Source organism: Cricetulus griseus, chromosome 2 (assembly GCF_003668045.3).
Source record: "Cricetulus griseus strain 17A/GY chromosome 2, alternate assembly CriGri-PICRH-1.0, whole genome shotgun sequence".
NCBI classification, from domain to species: domain Eukaryota; kingdom Metazoa; phylum Chordata; class Mammalia; order Rodentia; family Cricetidae; genus Cricetulus; species Cricetulus griseus.
Genome location: NC_048595.1, coordinates 11,667,342 through 11,681,606, shown reverse-complemented (window position 1 = coordinate 11,681,606; position 14,265 = coordinate 11,667,342). Strand labels below are relative to the sequence as shown.

Below are 14,265 nucleotides of genomic sequence, written 5' to 3'. Positions count from 1 at the left end.
TTTGCTGCAGTGGACGTGCAGGAGGAGCTATCAGCCCGCCCTAGGCTTAGAGTAGCCAGAGAACCTTGGCTCCCAGGTACGGTTGCCCTTTCGTTGGCTTATGTCGCCCCCTAGTGGCTATGCGCCACACTTGCCTTGACGGAGTCCAGGGTCCTCAGCTGCGGATTGCAGGCCAGCCTCCCAGGATCTCCAAGCGGGGAAAATTCATGTTCTTCAAAGGGTGTCCTGGAGCACGTCACCACTTCATTAGCTTCTCTCCCAGTTTCTGTGTATTTGCTTTCATTCATATATATTTTGCTTTGGTGCTGGGGATGGAAGCCTGGGTCTCAAGTACATGCTTAATGTTCTCAATGGGCTAGACCCCCAGCCACCTCTATATTTAAAACAGGCTCTCAACCGGGTGGTTGTGGCGCACGGCTTTAATCCCAGCACTCGGGAGGCAGAGGCAGGCGGATCTCTGTGAGTTCGAAGTCAGCCTGGTCTCCAGAGCGAGTGCCAGGACAGCCAAGGCTACACAGAGAAACCCTGTCTTGAAAACAAAACAAACAAACAAAAGACAGGGCTTCATGTATCTCTGTGTTTGAGCACTAGAAACAAAATCCCACAATATAGGAGGTGGAGATGGGGATTTGAAGTGAAAGCAACCCTGGACTACATAGGTAGTTCAAAAGGAAAACAACCAACCCCCAAACAAAAAGATGCAAGAAAGGAAAACATGTTTAATTTGTTCTATGTGCATCTTAGAAGTTACAAAGCATAAATGTGATTTTTCCCCTATTTTACATTTTATAATTACTTGTGTATGCATGTGTGCACAAATGTGTATTCGTGGCATACCAGAGGACAACTTATGGTAAATGGTTCTCTCCAACTTGGGTCCCAGGGATAGAACTCGGGTCATTAGGCTTGGTGGCAAGCCCCTTTACCAGCTGAGTCATCTTGCCAGCCCTAAAGTGAATTTCTTTAACAGGAAGAATACTCTAGGTGCAGCCTCATGGAGGCAGTGGTTATGGGCAGCCTGCTTTGGGGCCTAAGGTGGGCCTGAGAGGTACAGATGGGAGACCAAAGGGGTACGCCCTTCTCTGGCCTCATCCTGGAGAGAGGGGAGGGGGGGGGAGGGGAAGAGAGAGAAGAGAGAACTTGGGCAGGCCTCAGCCCCAGTGAAGGCTGTAGGAAGGAGGTTCAGTACCACCCTTGCTCCCTAGTAAATCCAAGGCACTTAATTCATGCCTATGGGCTGCTCATAAAAGCACACAGGAGGACCTGGAAGCAGGGGGAGGCTTCTGGCCACCATCCTACTCATCCGATTTCAGCTCCTCTTCAGCAGGTGTTCCAGAGACAGGAAGGCTGGTGGCCAACGCATCGTGTTCCTATGCATTTATGTTTTTTTGTTTTTTTTTTTTTTGAGACAATATAGCAGAGGCTGATCTGGAATTCTACAAAGACCTGGCAGGCCTCAAGCTTCTGGTAGTTCTCCCAAGCAATAAGATCCATAGATGTGGACTGCCAAACCCAGCCACTTAAAACAAACCGTAGCATTTCACTGTGTAGCTCTGGCTGCCTTCAAATGCAGAGATCTGCTTGCTTTTGCTTCCCAAGTGCTGGGATTAAAGGCATGTGCCACTACACCTGACTAAAGATTTTTTTTTTAAATGTGTGTGTGTGTGTGTGTGTGTGTGTGAGTGTGTGCCTGCTTCAGTGTAAGTGCACTGTGTGTATGCAGCCTGAAGAGGCCAGTAGAGGGCATCAGATCTCATGGAATTGGGAGTTAAAGTTCAGGCACTTAGGAGCCTCCATGAAGGTGCTGGGAAATGAATCCTGGTCTTTCACAAGAGCAGCAAGTACTCTTAACCACTGAGCCATTTCTCCAGCCCCTGAGTTGCATTCCCCATGCCCCAGACAGGGTTTTGTTGTGTAGCCTTGGATGCCCTGGAACTAGCCTTGTGGACTAGGTTGGCCTTAAGCTCACAGAGATCCTCCTGCCTCTGTGCCCAGCCCCAGAATACATTTCTAAATTTTGAAAATACACTTTCTACAGTAACTGGGCAGGCACACCTCAAACAGCTCAGCTCAATGTGCTAAGCTGGTCTCAGTACCTTCTGCTGGGCAGTTAAGCATCATGGACAAAGACACAGCCGAGACCTGTCTCCACAAAAAGGTCAGGGCCAGCACCAGAGAGGGACCAGGGTCCCAGTCTCATGGTGAGAGGCCTTCTGGTTGGCAGTGACAGGAGGGTGCTGTGTACCAGGGGTGAGCCCCCGTGTCTCAGGCCCTTGTGTCTAGACACTGTGCACTGAGCAATGCGTTGGTGTCCAGTGAGGCTCAAAAGGAAAGGAAGTATGCAGGGAGGGCTAGGTGGGGAAACCAAGTCACGGGAGGGCTGGCCAGGGGGTTCTCAGCAGCACCCTGCAGCACTTCTCTTCATATGGCAGGGCTTGCAGAAGAGGCGGTCATTCAGCGGGTAGCAGCCTTGGTCGGTGGGCTCCACAGACAGGAGGACACTGCAATCCTGGGGACACAGAAGCACACATGGTCTAAGCCAGCACAGAGCCTTCCCCGGGGACACTCAGCTCACCCCCATCCTCTTCATTATTTATCTATTTTTATTTCATGGACATTGGTGGGGTTGTTAGTTTTTATTTTTTTATTTATTTATTTTTTTTCGAGACAGGGTTTCTCTGTGGCTTTGGAGGCTGTCCTGGAACTCGCTCTTGTAGACCAGGCTGGTCTCAAACTCACAGAGATCCGCCTGCCACTGCCTCCCGAGTGCTGGGATTAAAGGCGTGCACCACCAACGCCAGGAGACATTGGTGTTTTTGCTCGAATGTGTGAGGGTCTCAGATCCCCTGGAACTGGAGTTACAGACAGTTGTGAGCCGTCCTGTGGTACTGGCCATTGAACCTGGGTCCTCTGGGAGAAAGAACAGCCAGGGCTCTTAACCACTGAGCCATCTCTCCACCTTAAACTGACCCCCTAAAAATGAAACAAAACAGAACAAAGCCCACAGATGAAGAACCCAATCCACAGCAGTGTGGAACAGAACTGTTTCTCCCATTAGGAAGTGTGTCCACGTCCTCCCCATGGCATCCCCCACTATCCCTGCTGACTCTATGGTCTACAAGGTTTATTACCATTGTTGGAGGGGGTGACAATATTTTTATAAGTGGAAAGTGCTTTTAATTATAAAAAACTGCCACATGGGGGCTGGAGAGATGGCTCAGAGGTTAAGAGCACTGAGTCCTCTTCCAGAGGTCCTGAGTTCAATTCCCAGCAACCACATGGTGGCTCACAACCATCCATTATGAGATCTGGTGCCCTCTTCTGGTGTGCAGATATACATGGAAGCAGAATGTTGTATACACAATAAATAAATAAACTCTTTAAAAAAAAAAACTGTCACATGTATTGCCTTATTAAATCCTAATGACAGTCTTGGGAGATGGCTTATTGTCCCCATTTAAGTTGAGAAAGCTGAAGCTGGGCGTGGTGGTTTACACATGTCATTTCCCAGTACTGAGAGGCTGAGGTGGGAAGATGGAGAGTTCAGACCAGCCTTGGATATGTAGAGAGATTCTGTCTCAAAACAAACAAAACCAAGCTGGGTATAGGATCGGGAGTTCAAAGTCATCCTTGGTTACACGGTTTGAAGCTAGCTTCAGCTTTAAGAGTTTGTCTCAAAGTGAAGGGGTCTGGAGGGATGGCTCAGCGGTTAAGAGCACTGCTGGCTGTTCTTCCAGAGGACCTGAATTCAATTCCCAGAACCCACATGGAAGTTCACAACTGTCTGTAACTCCAGTTCCAGAGGACCTGACACATCCGGCAAAACACCAATGCATATAAAAATCAGTAAATAATAATAAAAAAGGACACCGTTTGCCGGGCCTTGGTGGCACACGCCTTTAATCCCAGACTCAAGAGGCAGAGGCAGGAGGATCTCTGTGAGTTCGAGGCCAGCCTGGTCTACAGGGTGAGTTCTAGGACAGACAGGGTTACACAGAGAAACCCTGTCTTGAATGAAAAACCAAACACAACCAAAACAATGACAACGAAAGGATAGGGCTTAATTCAGCCTAGGCTTGAGCCACCGCCCTTCTGTTGAAATGTAGCTTCCTGGAGTCCAAATCCTGACTGACGAGGCAACTTTGGTCAAAGTGAGCATGGACAGGAAGTGGGGGTTATTTGCTCAGGCAGGCTTTAGGAACACCTGGTACTGGTGGACTCTATCTATCAGGGCTCTGGGACCAATGACAGCCCTTGATCTTCCTCGAAGGTCTTTCAGGGTGTGTTTGCAGCTGCAGACCTTGAACCCTAACTGAGAAAGTCAGATTACACAGGAAGCAATCAACTTCTCTCCCGAGGTCCTCTTGGCTCCCCATTATCTCTTCAAATAAAGACAAGTGGATAAAAGCTTGCAATTACTCATTGGCTGATTGAGAGATCCTGTTCTGGGACTCTCTGAGAAGGTGACTCACAGAAAAACTACCACCAGTTGTCTTCATCGGAGCTACAGGGGTGGCAGAGGAGGGGGGAGTGAGCAGAGGCATGGAGCCTCATCTCGGGACCAAGTACAACACCTGCAGGGTCCAGGTAGAAGGAAAGAGTGCAGTTCCAAGATAAAGACCTTCAGGATGGAGCCTAGTTGTGGTGGTACACATCTTAAATCCCAGCACCCAGGAGGCAGGGGCAGCCCCGAGTTCAAGGCCAGCCTGGTTTATAGAGTCAGTTCCAGGACAGTTAAGGCTACCCAAAGAAACTCTGTCAAGAAAAACAAAAACAAACAAAAAAGAACTTCAAGATGGCGAAAGAGGTCATGGGCAGGGCTGGGAGTGGGCTGCAGAGATGGCTCAGTGGTTAAGCGCACTGGTTGCTCTTTCAGAGGACCAGGTTCAATTTCTAGCACTCATATGACAGTCAACAACTGTAACTCCAGTTCCAGCAGACCCAATGCCCTCTTCTGCCATCTGCCTGTATGTACAGGGTGCGCAGACAAAATATCCCATACACATAAAATTATAATTTTTTTCCCAAAGAGGTCTTTGAACAGGGTGGTGGTGGCACACAGCTTTAATCCCAGCACCCAGAAGGCAGAGGCAGGCAGAGCTCTCGAGTTTGAGGCCAGCCTGGTCTACAGAGTGAGTTCCAGGGCAGCCAGGGCCACACAGAGAAACCCTGTCTTGAAAAACAAAAACAAAAACAGAAACAGAAACGAGGTCTTGATTTGGAGAGATGGTTCAGGAGTTTAGATTTAGAGCACTTGTCTCTCTTGTTTGTTTCCCAGCTCCCACATGGTGACTCACAAACACCCATACCTCCAGGGCTGGTGGGGTCAGGGCCCTCTGAAGGTCTCCACAGGCACCAAACAAACATGTGGTACACATAAATACATGCAGGTAAAACACACACACACACACACACACACACACACACACACACACACACACACACACACACACTATGCAACTGGCAAACCCATCGGGTTTCATGTAATAGGCTAAATACCCCTCCTCTATAAAAGTACCTTCTTCCCTTCTCTCCCTCAGAAAGAGTCTTAATCCGTGTTCTGGGCTGGCCTCAAGCTCAGGTTCTTCTGCCTCAGCCTCCCCAGGGCTGGGATTACAGTCATGGGTACAAGAATTGTTTTCGGCCGGACATCGGTGGCACATGCCTTTAATCCCAGCACTCGGGAGGCAGAGGCAGGCGGATCTCTGTGAGTTCCGAGAGCCAGGATAGGCTCCAAAGCTACACAGAGAAACCCTGTCTCGAAAAACAAAAAACAAACAAAAGAATTGTTTTCATTTTCCTACCTCCTGGTTAGAGACTTATCACTGCCTTTTCCCTCTAATCCCATTTAAATTTTTTTATTGTTGTTTTTTGTTTTTCGAGACATGGTTTCTCTGTGTAGTTTTGGAGCCTATCCTGGCACTCACTCTGGAGACCAGGCTGGCCTCGAACTCACAGAGATCCGCCTGCCTCTGCCTCCCGAGTGCTGGGATTAAAGGCGTGCGGCACCAACACCCGGCTCCATTTACTTTTTTATTACATTGTAATTTATTCATTGTGCACATACATGTGGCCATGCCTGTGTCACAGCAGACAGTTTGGATAAGAGGGCAGCTTGCAGAAGTCTGTTCTTTCATTCCACTATCTGGTAGCCAGGCTTGGTGACAAGCATCTTCACCCACTGAGCCATCTCACTGGCCCCTAAAACCCATCTTTCTTACACGCTTTTGCTGACACCTACAAAGGTTTAAGCCTGCCCAGGGTTCCTTTCTCTCTGTCTATGGTAGTCAAAACCTGTTCCATGAGACCAGCTGTGATGGTGCACATTTTACTCTCAGCACCAGGAAGGCAGAGACAGGGGCATCTCTATGAGTTTGAGGTCAGCCTGGACCTTGTAGTGACTTCTAGAACAGCTAGGGCTACACAGTGAGACCCTGTCAAGGTGGGGTGAGGTGGGGAGACAGTGCTGGATGGACAGACCTATTTCTTGGGTTCTGTCTTCTGGCTCCAGGGGCCGTCAATCCTAGCTCATCAGCTTCCAGCCTGGGACAGGCTCGGAAGGCTTGTTAGCATCAACTGTCAATGTCTCCCAGCTCAGAGTTACCTGCAGGAGTCTGAACGGGGGACGGCCCCAAGCAGATTGGCCTGTGGCATGTCTGTGGGGCATTCTCTTGATTGCTAATCGATGTACGAGGTCCTGAGCAGATGCCAGAGAGAGACAGGGTTCCACCCGGTAAGCAGCATTCCTCCCTAGTTTCTGCTCCAGGTTCCCGCCTTAACAATGGACTGTAAACTGAGCATTGGTGGCGCAAGCCTTTAATCCCAGCACTCGGGAGGCAGAGGAAGGTGGATCTCTGTGAGTTCGAGACCAGCCTGGTCTACAAGAGCTAGTTCCAGAACAGCTCCGAAGCCACAGAGAAACCCTGTCTTAAAAACCAAAAAAAAAAAAAAAAACCAAAAAACAAAAACAAAAAACAAACAAACAAAAAAAACAATGGACTGTAACCTGCACAATAAGTCTTTTCCTCAATCAATTTGCTTTTGAGTGTGGCATATGTCACAGCAATAGACAATGACCCATGCCAGGCCAACCAGGAACCTTCTTGGGAAGTATGTCCCCCCCACAATGGGGTCTACTCTCATTCTCTTGGAACTTCTTTTGTTTGTTTGTTTTTCGAGACAGGGTTTCTTTTTAGCTTTGGAGCCTGCCCTGGAACTGGCTCTGTAGGCCAGGCTGGCCTCAGACTCACAGAGACCCGCCTGCCTCTAATCCCAAGTGCTGGGATTAAAGGCATGTGCCACCACCGCCCGGCAAAGTAGCACTTATACTAGGAGTGGGGTTCCAATACCTTAACCACTCGGCCATCCTGATGGCAACTCTCTTGGGGCTTCTAATGCTATAAACCTGAGCTATCTGTGCCCATGTGCTGTGGCAGCCCTCAGAAAAGAAAGTAAAGGCAGGACCAGGAGGTAAAGCGATGGCCTTGCCTCGGGGCTATCACTTGCTACCCATGCTGTCACCACCATGAGTCAACACAGTCTCTTTCCATAGCAAGTGATACGAGCTCACCCGGAACTCTGATGGAGCCCTGTGTGTTCGTACCCTCTTTTCCTGGCCTCTCCTGAGGGCAGTGAGCAGGGAAGGCTGCCCAAGGCCACAGCACTTTAAGACACTTTAACGCTACCTACCTCACATCGGTAACAGTTTTCATGGAAGTTCCTTCCCATGCACTCAATCTTGAAGGTATCCTTCCCATCTCGGGGGATGATGGGGTTCTCACAAATGCTGCACATGGGGGCAAATTTCCTAGAGGGAGGGGAAGCACAGATCAGGAATGTCAGCCGTTCACTCACAACAAAATCAGCTGGCAGAAATGGGGTGGTAGCAGTTCACCTCCCAGAGCGCCCCCCCCCCCGTTGCTAGGTGACAGAATCTGCAGGGACAGCCGCAGATGTCTACCCTTTCTGGCAGAGGTGGGAGGAGGGATTGGTGCAATGAATCCAGCTTCCCAGAGTGCAATTAGCTAAGACCAGTAATTGACTGGGAAGTGTTGGCCCTGAGAGGAGTGTTGGTGGGCCTGGCCATCCATTATCTTCTGCTTAGCTCAATTTAAAATTTTTGGGGGCATATTTATTTAGTTGTATGTGGAGGTCCAAGGACAACATGCAGGAGTTAGTCGTCTCCTTCCACCTTGTGGGTCCCAGGGATTGAACTTGGGTCATCAGGCTTGGTGGCAAGCCCTTTTAGCCACTGAGCCCTCTTGTAAGCCTCGTTTACTTATTTTTTGAGACAGGGTCTTACAGTATAGTCCTGGCTGGCCTGAAACTTGCTATATAGAACAGGCTGACCTGGAGTTCACAGAGATCTGCCTGCCTCTGCCTTCTGAGTGCTGCTGTTTGCTTATTTTTTGGGACAGGGCTTACTCTACACTCCAGGCTAACCTCAGATGGGCAGCACCAATCCTCCCCCCTCTGCCTTCACAGGCATGGACCACCATGCCCCATCTCTTTCTTTTCAGACAGGAGGACAAAGCATGAGTCGCCCTTATGTCTGTATCCCCAGTCCTCCCTCCAGATCCCAGGGGAGGGGACAAGTCAAGTCCTTTTGATTTTTGTGAGACAGGGTGTCACATAGCCAAGGCTGGCCTCGAACTTGCTAGGGTAACCAAGACAACTTTAAGTTTCTGACCCTCTTGCTTCTACCTCTGGAGTGTCGGAATTCAGGTGTGTGTCAGCATGGCATGTTTATGCGGTCCTAGGAGTCAAACCCAGGGCTTTGTATAGACTAGGCAGGTACTCTACCGACTGAGCCACACCCCCAGCTCCCAACTCAACTCCTTAAATGGAAGCTTCACTGCACCTTGGTTACTGTATCCCTCAGTTTCTACTTCTGGTAAAATGTAGTCTTTCACTGTACTTCCTGGGCATAAAAAGTCTGAGGACTGCACGGAGTATGTCAGATGTGAGCCCGGCAGAGTGCGGAAACTCCAAGGGCAATTGCCTCTAGCAGATGCCCATGACTTATGTGGGGGACCTAACAGGAAGATGGCTTCTCTCAGCACAGGAGCCACAGGAGCTGTAGGAAGTATTGGTCTGGGCGCCAGCCCTGCCACTAGACCAGAGTCCTGCCCCGTCCTCCCCTCTCCCCCAGACCCGCCCGGTCCTCCCCTTTCCCCCAGCCCTGCCTCGTCCTCCCCTCTCCTCCAGCCCTGCCCGGTCCTCCCCTCTCCCCCAACCCTGGCTCGTCCTCCCCTCTCCCCCAGCCCTGCTCCGTCCTCCCCTCTCCCCCAGCCCCGCCCGGTCCTCCCCTCTTCCCCAGCCCTGCTCCGTCCTCCCCTCTCCCCAGCCCCGCCCGGTCCCCGGTCCTCCCCTCCCCAGCCCTGCTCCGTCCTCCCCTCTCCCCCAGCCCCGCCCGGTCCTCCCCTCTCCCCCAGCCCAGGTCTGCTTTCCCACCTGTAGAAGTCATCCAGGCAGTACACCTGGTTCTGGTCGTCCAGCGCGAATCTCTCATCTCCGATGCACCGGGCACAGGTCACGCAGGTGAAGCAGGGTGGGTGGAAGGCCTTGCCCAGGGCCCGAATGACATGGTCTCGGACCACCTCTCCACACTTGCCACACTTCTCCAGAGTGTCCTGGGGCAGAGAGCACTGTTTCAGACAACCCACAGACATGCCTATCCCGAGCCATGAGGTCTCCAGTCCCCTTATCCCCCTGTCCATCCCTCCCTCCCTCGTTTCTTGTTTTCAGTACTAGGGACTGAATTCAGGGCCTGTGTGCCGGGTAGATACTCTGCCACTGAATTACATGTTCAGCCCAAGAATTACCTTCTTAATAATTTTTCAAAAGCCCCTCACCACCCCCCTTTTTCTTTACGATAGTTTTCCGACTGGGTATCATGCTACCCAGGTTGGACTCAAAATCAACGTGTAGCTAAGGATGAATGAGCTTGAACTCTTTTTTTTTTTTTTTTTTTTTTGGTTTTTCGAGACAGGGTTTCTCTGTGGCTTTGGAGGCTGTCCTGGAACTAGCTCTTGTAGACCAGGCTGGTCTCGAACTCACAGAGATCCGCCTGCCTCTGCCTTCTGAGTGCTGGGGTTAAAGGCGTGCGCCACCAACGCCCGGCTTGAGCTTGAACTCTTGAACCTCCGGCCTTCACCCACCAAGTATTTGGATTTCAGGTGTATGCTATCATACTCAGCCCCCTTAACAATTCTTTTTGTTTGTTTGTTTTTCCAAGACAGAGTTTTTCTGTGTAACAGTCCTGGCTGTCCTGGAAATTTTTTTATAGACTAGGCTGTCCTGAAACTCACAGAGATCCTCCTGCCTCTGCCTCCAAGTGCAAGGATTAAAGGTATGCACCCCGGGCTGGAGAGATGGCTCAGTGGTTAAGAGCACTGCTCTTCCAAAGGTCCTGAGTTCAATTCCCAGCAACCACATGGTGGCTCACAACCATCTGTAATGGTATTTGGTGCCCTCTTCTGGCCTGCAGGCATACACCCAGAGAGAATACTGTACACATAATAAATAGATTTTAAAAAAAGGTATGCACCCCTAAGCCTGACTCTCTCCTTCTCTTTTATTTGGGGGGTGGGGAAGGTGCTAACAAATTCTTACGTGTTCAACACAACTATTGATTGTTTGGAGACAGGGTGTTGCTATGTAGCCCAAGCTCCTGAACTCTTCATCTTCCTGCCTCAGCTTCCTGAATGCTGGGAATCCATGGACACCACCATACCTGGCTCATTACTCAGGTATGGAGGAAGGATGGTCAGGAGGTCAAGATCACCCTATGTTGCAGTCTCAAAACCCCCCAGACAAGGCCAGGTGCGGTGGCGGCAGGTGGATCTCTGTGAGTTCGAGGCCATCCTGGTCTATAGAGAGTTCCAAGATAGCCAGGGCTACACAGAGAAATCCTGTCTTGAAAAAAACAAGCAAACAAAAGCCTGAAAAGAACCTGGAAAAGGCAAGGGAATGTTTCCTTTCCCAGAGTCTGCAGACCGAGAGGTGGAGGCACCTTGATTTGGATCCAATGACCCCACAACTAAGAGAGAAATGTGGATTGCTTGAAGCCATTAAGTTCAGTTGGTGGCTTCAAGTTGGTTCAGTTGCATATTGAATGCTCTCCGTCAGTCTACCAGGCCCATGCTCCAGGGGACGCTGTTGGGAGGAGGTGGAGTCTTTAGGAGGCGGGGCCTAATGGAGATCTGTGTTACTGGGGGTGTGGCATGGTCCCTTCCTCTTGTTTGCTGGCCACGAGGAGAACCACTTCCTCCAGCCAGAGGTCCCTGCCACCACAGGCTCAGATTGGCACTGTAACCTCTCAACCAAATAAATCTTTTTTTCTTTTCCGTCGCTGGGAAGCGGACACAACTATTACAGCAGCCATAGGAACAGAATCCTGCTCCGGTCAGTTCTTCTTTCTGACTCTCAGCTGGGTTCACAGCGCCCATTCTCTTAGGAGGAAGTACCTGGTAGCAGGGCTCGCACAGGGGGCGCCCATCCTTCTGATAGAATCTCTGCCCAGCCAGCTGACGGCGGCAGGTGCGACAGGTGAAGCACTGGGCATGGTACTGCCTCTTCATGGCCTCAACAGCCAGCTCTCGAGGAGACACAGGCTTGTGACAGAAGCCGCAGACATCTGGGGTAGGGGAGACACAGGCTGTCACCAGCCCACGAAGGCAGTGCCCAGTCACCACCCAGAATATGATGCCCAGTGTGCCCAGGGCCCAGTCTCAAAGCCGTCCTCAACTGACAAATACAGAGGGTCATGATAGGCACTGGGAAGGAAGGTGAATAGCATTTGGGAAGCTAAAATCGAAGACACGGTATTGGGCACCGTGATGCACTATGTGGTGTCGCCCTGGTCGTCCTGGAACTCACTGTGTAGACCAGACTGACATCGAACTTCCAGAGATTTGCCAGCCTCTATGCCCGGCTACTGATGCACATCTTTAATCCCAGGCCAGCCTGGTCTACACAGCAAGACAAAACACAAACTAAGAAGCAGTGTTGGCATGTAGCCTCTCATCTCTAAAAGAGTGGAGGGGGTCTGTAGTGATACCAACACCCAGATGGTCCTGATTCAAGACAAGAATTCTAAGAGAGGAGCTAAGATGGCTCATCGGTTAAAAACACACGCTGTTTTACATAGGACCTGAGTTCAATCCCCCCAACCCACATCAGTCAGCTCACAACTGCCTGTAACTCCAGGGATCCAATGCCCTCTTCTGGACTCTGAGGGTAGTGCACCCATGTGTACATACAGATGTGCACACGTGCACACACACAAAATTAAAAGTAATACAAATAGTCAGGCTTCACGGTGCACACTTTGTTTTTGAGATTTATTTCATTTACTATGTATAGTATTCTGTCTGCATGTTTGCCTGCAGGCCAGAAGATGGCACTAGATCTCATTATAGATGGTTGTGAGCCACCATGTTGTCCCTGGGATTTGAACTCAGGACCTCTGGAAGAGTAGTCAATGCTCATAATCTCTGAGCCATCTCTCCTATGGTTTTTTAATCCCAGTACTTGGGAGGCATAGGCAGGCAAATCTCTGAGTTCGAGGATAGCCTGGTCTACAGAGTGAATTCCAGGAAAGCCAGGGCTACACAGAGAAACCCTGTCTTGAAAAGCCAATAATAATAATAATAATAACAATAGTAACAAACTTATCTGGAGACCAGGCTGGTCTCAAACTCAGAGGTCTTACTTCTGTCTTTTGAGTGCTAGGATTAAAGGCATGCACTATCATGCCTGGCTAAAATAAATCTTAAGAAAAAAAAAAAAAAGATCCAGAAAGTCTGATGTTTGGTGTGGTGGTTTACACCTGTAATTCCAGAGTCCTGAAGACTAACGAAGGTAGACAGAGATCCAGGCTAGCCTGAGCTATATAGTAAGACTGTACCTTAAAAAAACAAAACAAACAAAAACCCCCTTTTTTGTGTATGTGTGTGACAAAATCTACCGTAAGTCGAAAAATAAATGACACACTTAGGAAAACAGTTGCCCTTGTGTCTTGCTCTGTGACCCAGGAAAAAGGATACTGCATTAGACTCAACGGTGTCTTCAGTGCCTGGGGCAGGACCTAAGGAAGCAGGTCACAGCTCAATTACACAAGGCACAGAGTGCTGTAGAGGCTTCTAGAAACAACTCAGCCCTGCTGGTGGGAGCACGTAGGCTGGGATGAGTAAGGAAGGTGATTTGACAAAAATACAAAATCAAAAACAGCAGCCTTTTTTTTTTTTAGGGTACTTCCTCTTCTAGGAATTTACCCGAGAAAACCCCACAGCTAGGTGAATCAGCTCCATGCAGTTACGGCAAGAAACCACCTACAAATCCATCAGGAGGAGGCTGTGTAACCCACCACACCTATGTTCCTACTGGGGACTGCCACACAGCCTTAAAAAAAGGTCAAAGAGCTGCTGCACCTGGAGATAGGAAACCCACTCAGAGACTCACTGGGGAAGCCAACAATGAGAACGGCCCTGTGGCTGCTACAGACAGGATCCCTGGTCCCAAAGCTCAAAGGACAAAATTAGAAACTGGTGTGTGTGGCCAGGCAGCTGGTGGTGCATGCCTTTAGTCCCAGCACTCGGGAGGCAGAGGCAGGTGGATCTCTGTGAGTTTGAGACCAGCCTGGCCTAAAAGAGCTAGTTCCTAATTCCAGGACAGCCTCCAAAGCCACAGGGAAACCCTGTCTCAAAAAAAAAAAAAAAAAAAAAAAAAAAGAAAGAAAAGAAAAGAAAAGACACTGGTCACTGGTGTGTGTGTTTGGGGGGTGGGGAAAGCATGGAAAAGCATGGTATCACTGTGTACCCCTAGCTGGCATGGAATTTATGGAACTTGCAGTATAGACCAGGCTGGCCTCAAACTCAGATATCCTCCTGTCTTTGCATCATAAATGCTGGGATTAAAGGTGTGTATCACCATGCCTGGTTGGCTGTTTTTCAGACAAAGTCTCCTGTAGCTCAGGGTAGCCCCCAATTTACTATGTAGCTGAGGATGACTTTAAACTTCTTGATTATATATATATATATATATATATATATATATATATATATATTTTTTTTTTTTTTTTTTCTGAGACAGGGTTTCTCTGCAGCTTTGGAAGCTGTCCTGGAACTTACTCTGGAGACCATGCTGGCCTCGAACTCACAGAGATCCACCTGCCTCTGCCTCCCGAGTACTGGGATTAAAGGCATGTGCCACCAACGCCTGGATTTAAAAATACTTTTTTTTATTATTTTATATGTATTAGGT

General features: G+C 49.5%; 1 protein-coding gene across 6 annotated transcripts in view; it reads right to left on the bottom strand.

Moving 5' to 3' along the window:
- Positions 1 to 699: 699 nt before the first annotated feature.
- Positions 700 to 14,265, bottom strand: part of Fblim1 (filamin binding LIM protein 1) — a 26,254-nt gene continuing 12,688 nt past the window's right edge. For 5 of the 6 annotated variants that reach the window (XM_027399928.2, XM_027399933.2, XM_027399932.2 and 2 more), the window contains 4 exons: positions 11,469 to 11,659; positions 9,454 to 9,632; positions 7,690 to 7,807; positions 700 to 2,509 (listed from right to left, as the gene is read on the bottom strand). In XM_027399928.2, coding sequence (XP_027255729.1) covers positions 2,396 to 2,509; positions 7,690 to 7,807; positions 9,454 to 9,632; positions 11,469 to 11,659 — 602 coding nt within the window. In that variant the 3' untranslated portion in view covers positions 700 to 2,395. The remainder of the gene's footprint in view (positions 2,510 to 7,689; positions 7,808 to 9,453; positions 9,633 to 11,468; positions 11,660 to 14,265) is intronic. The other variant, XM_027399934.2, reaches the window with a different exon arrangement.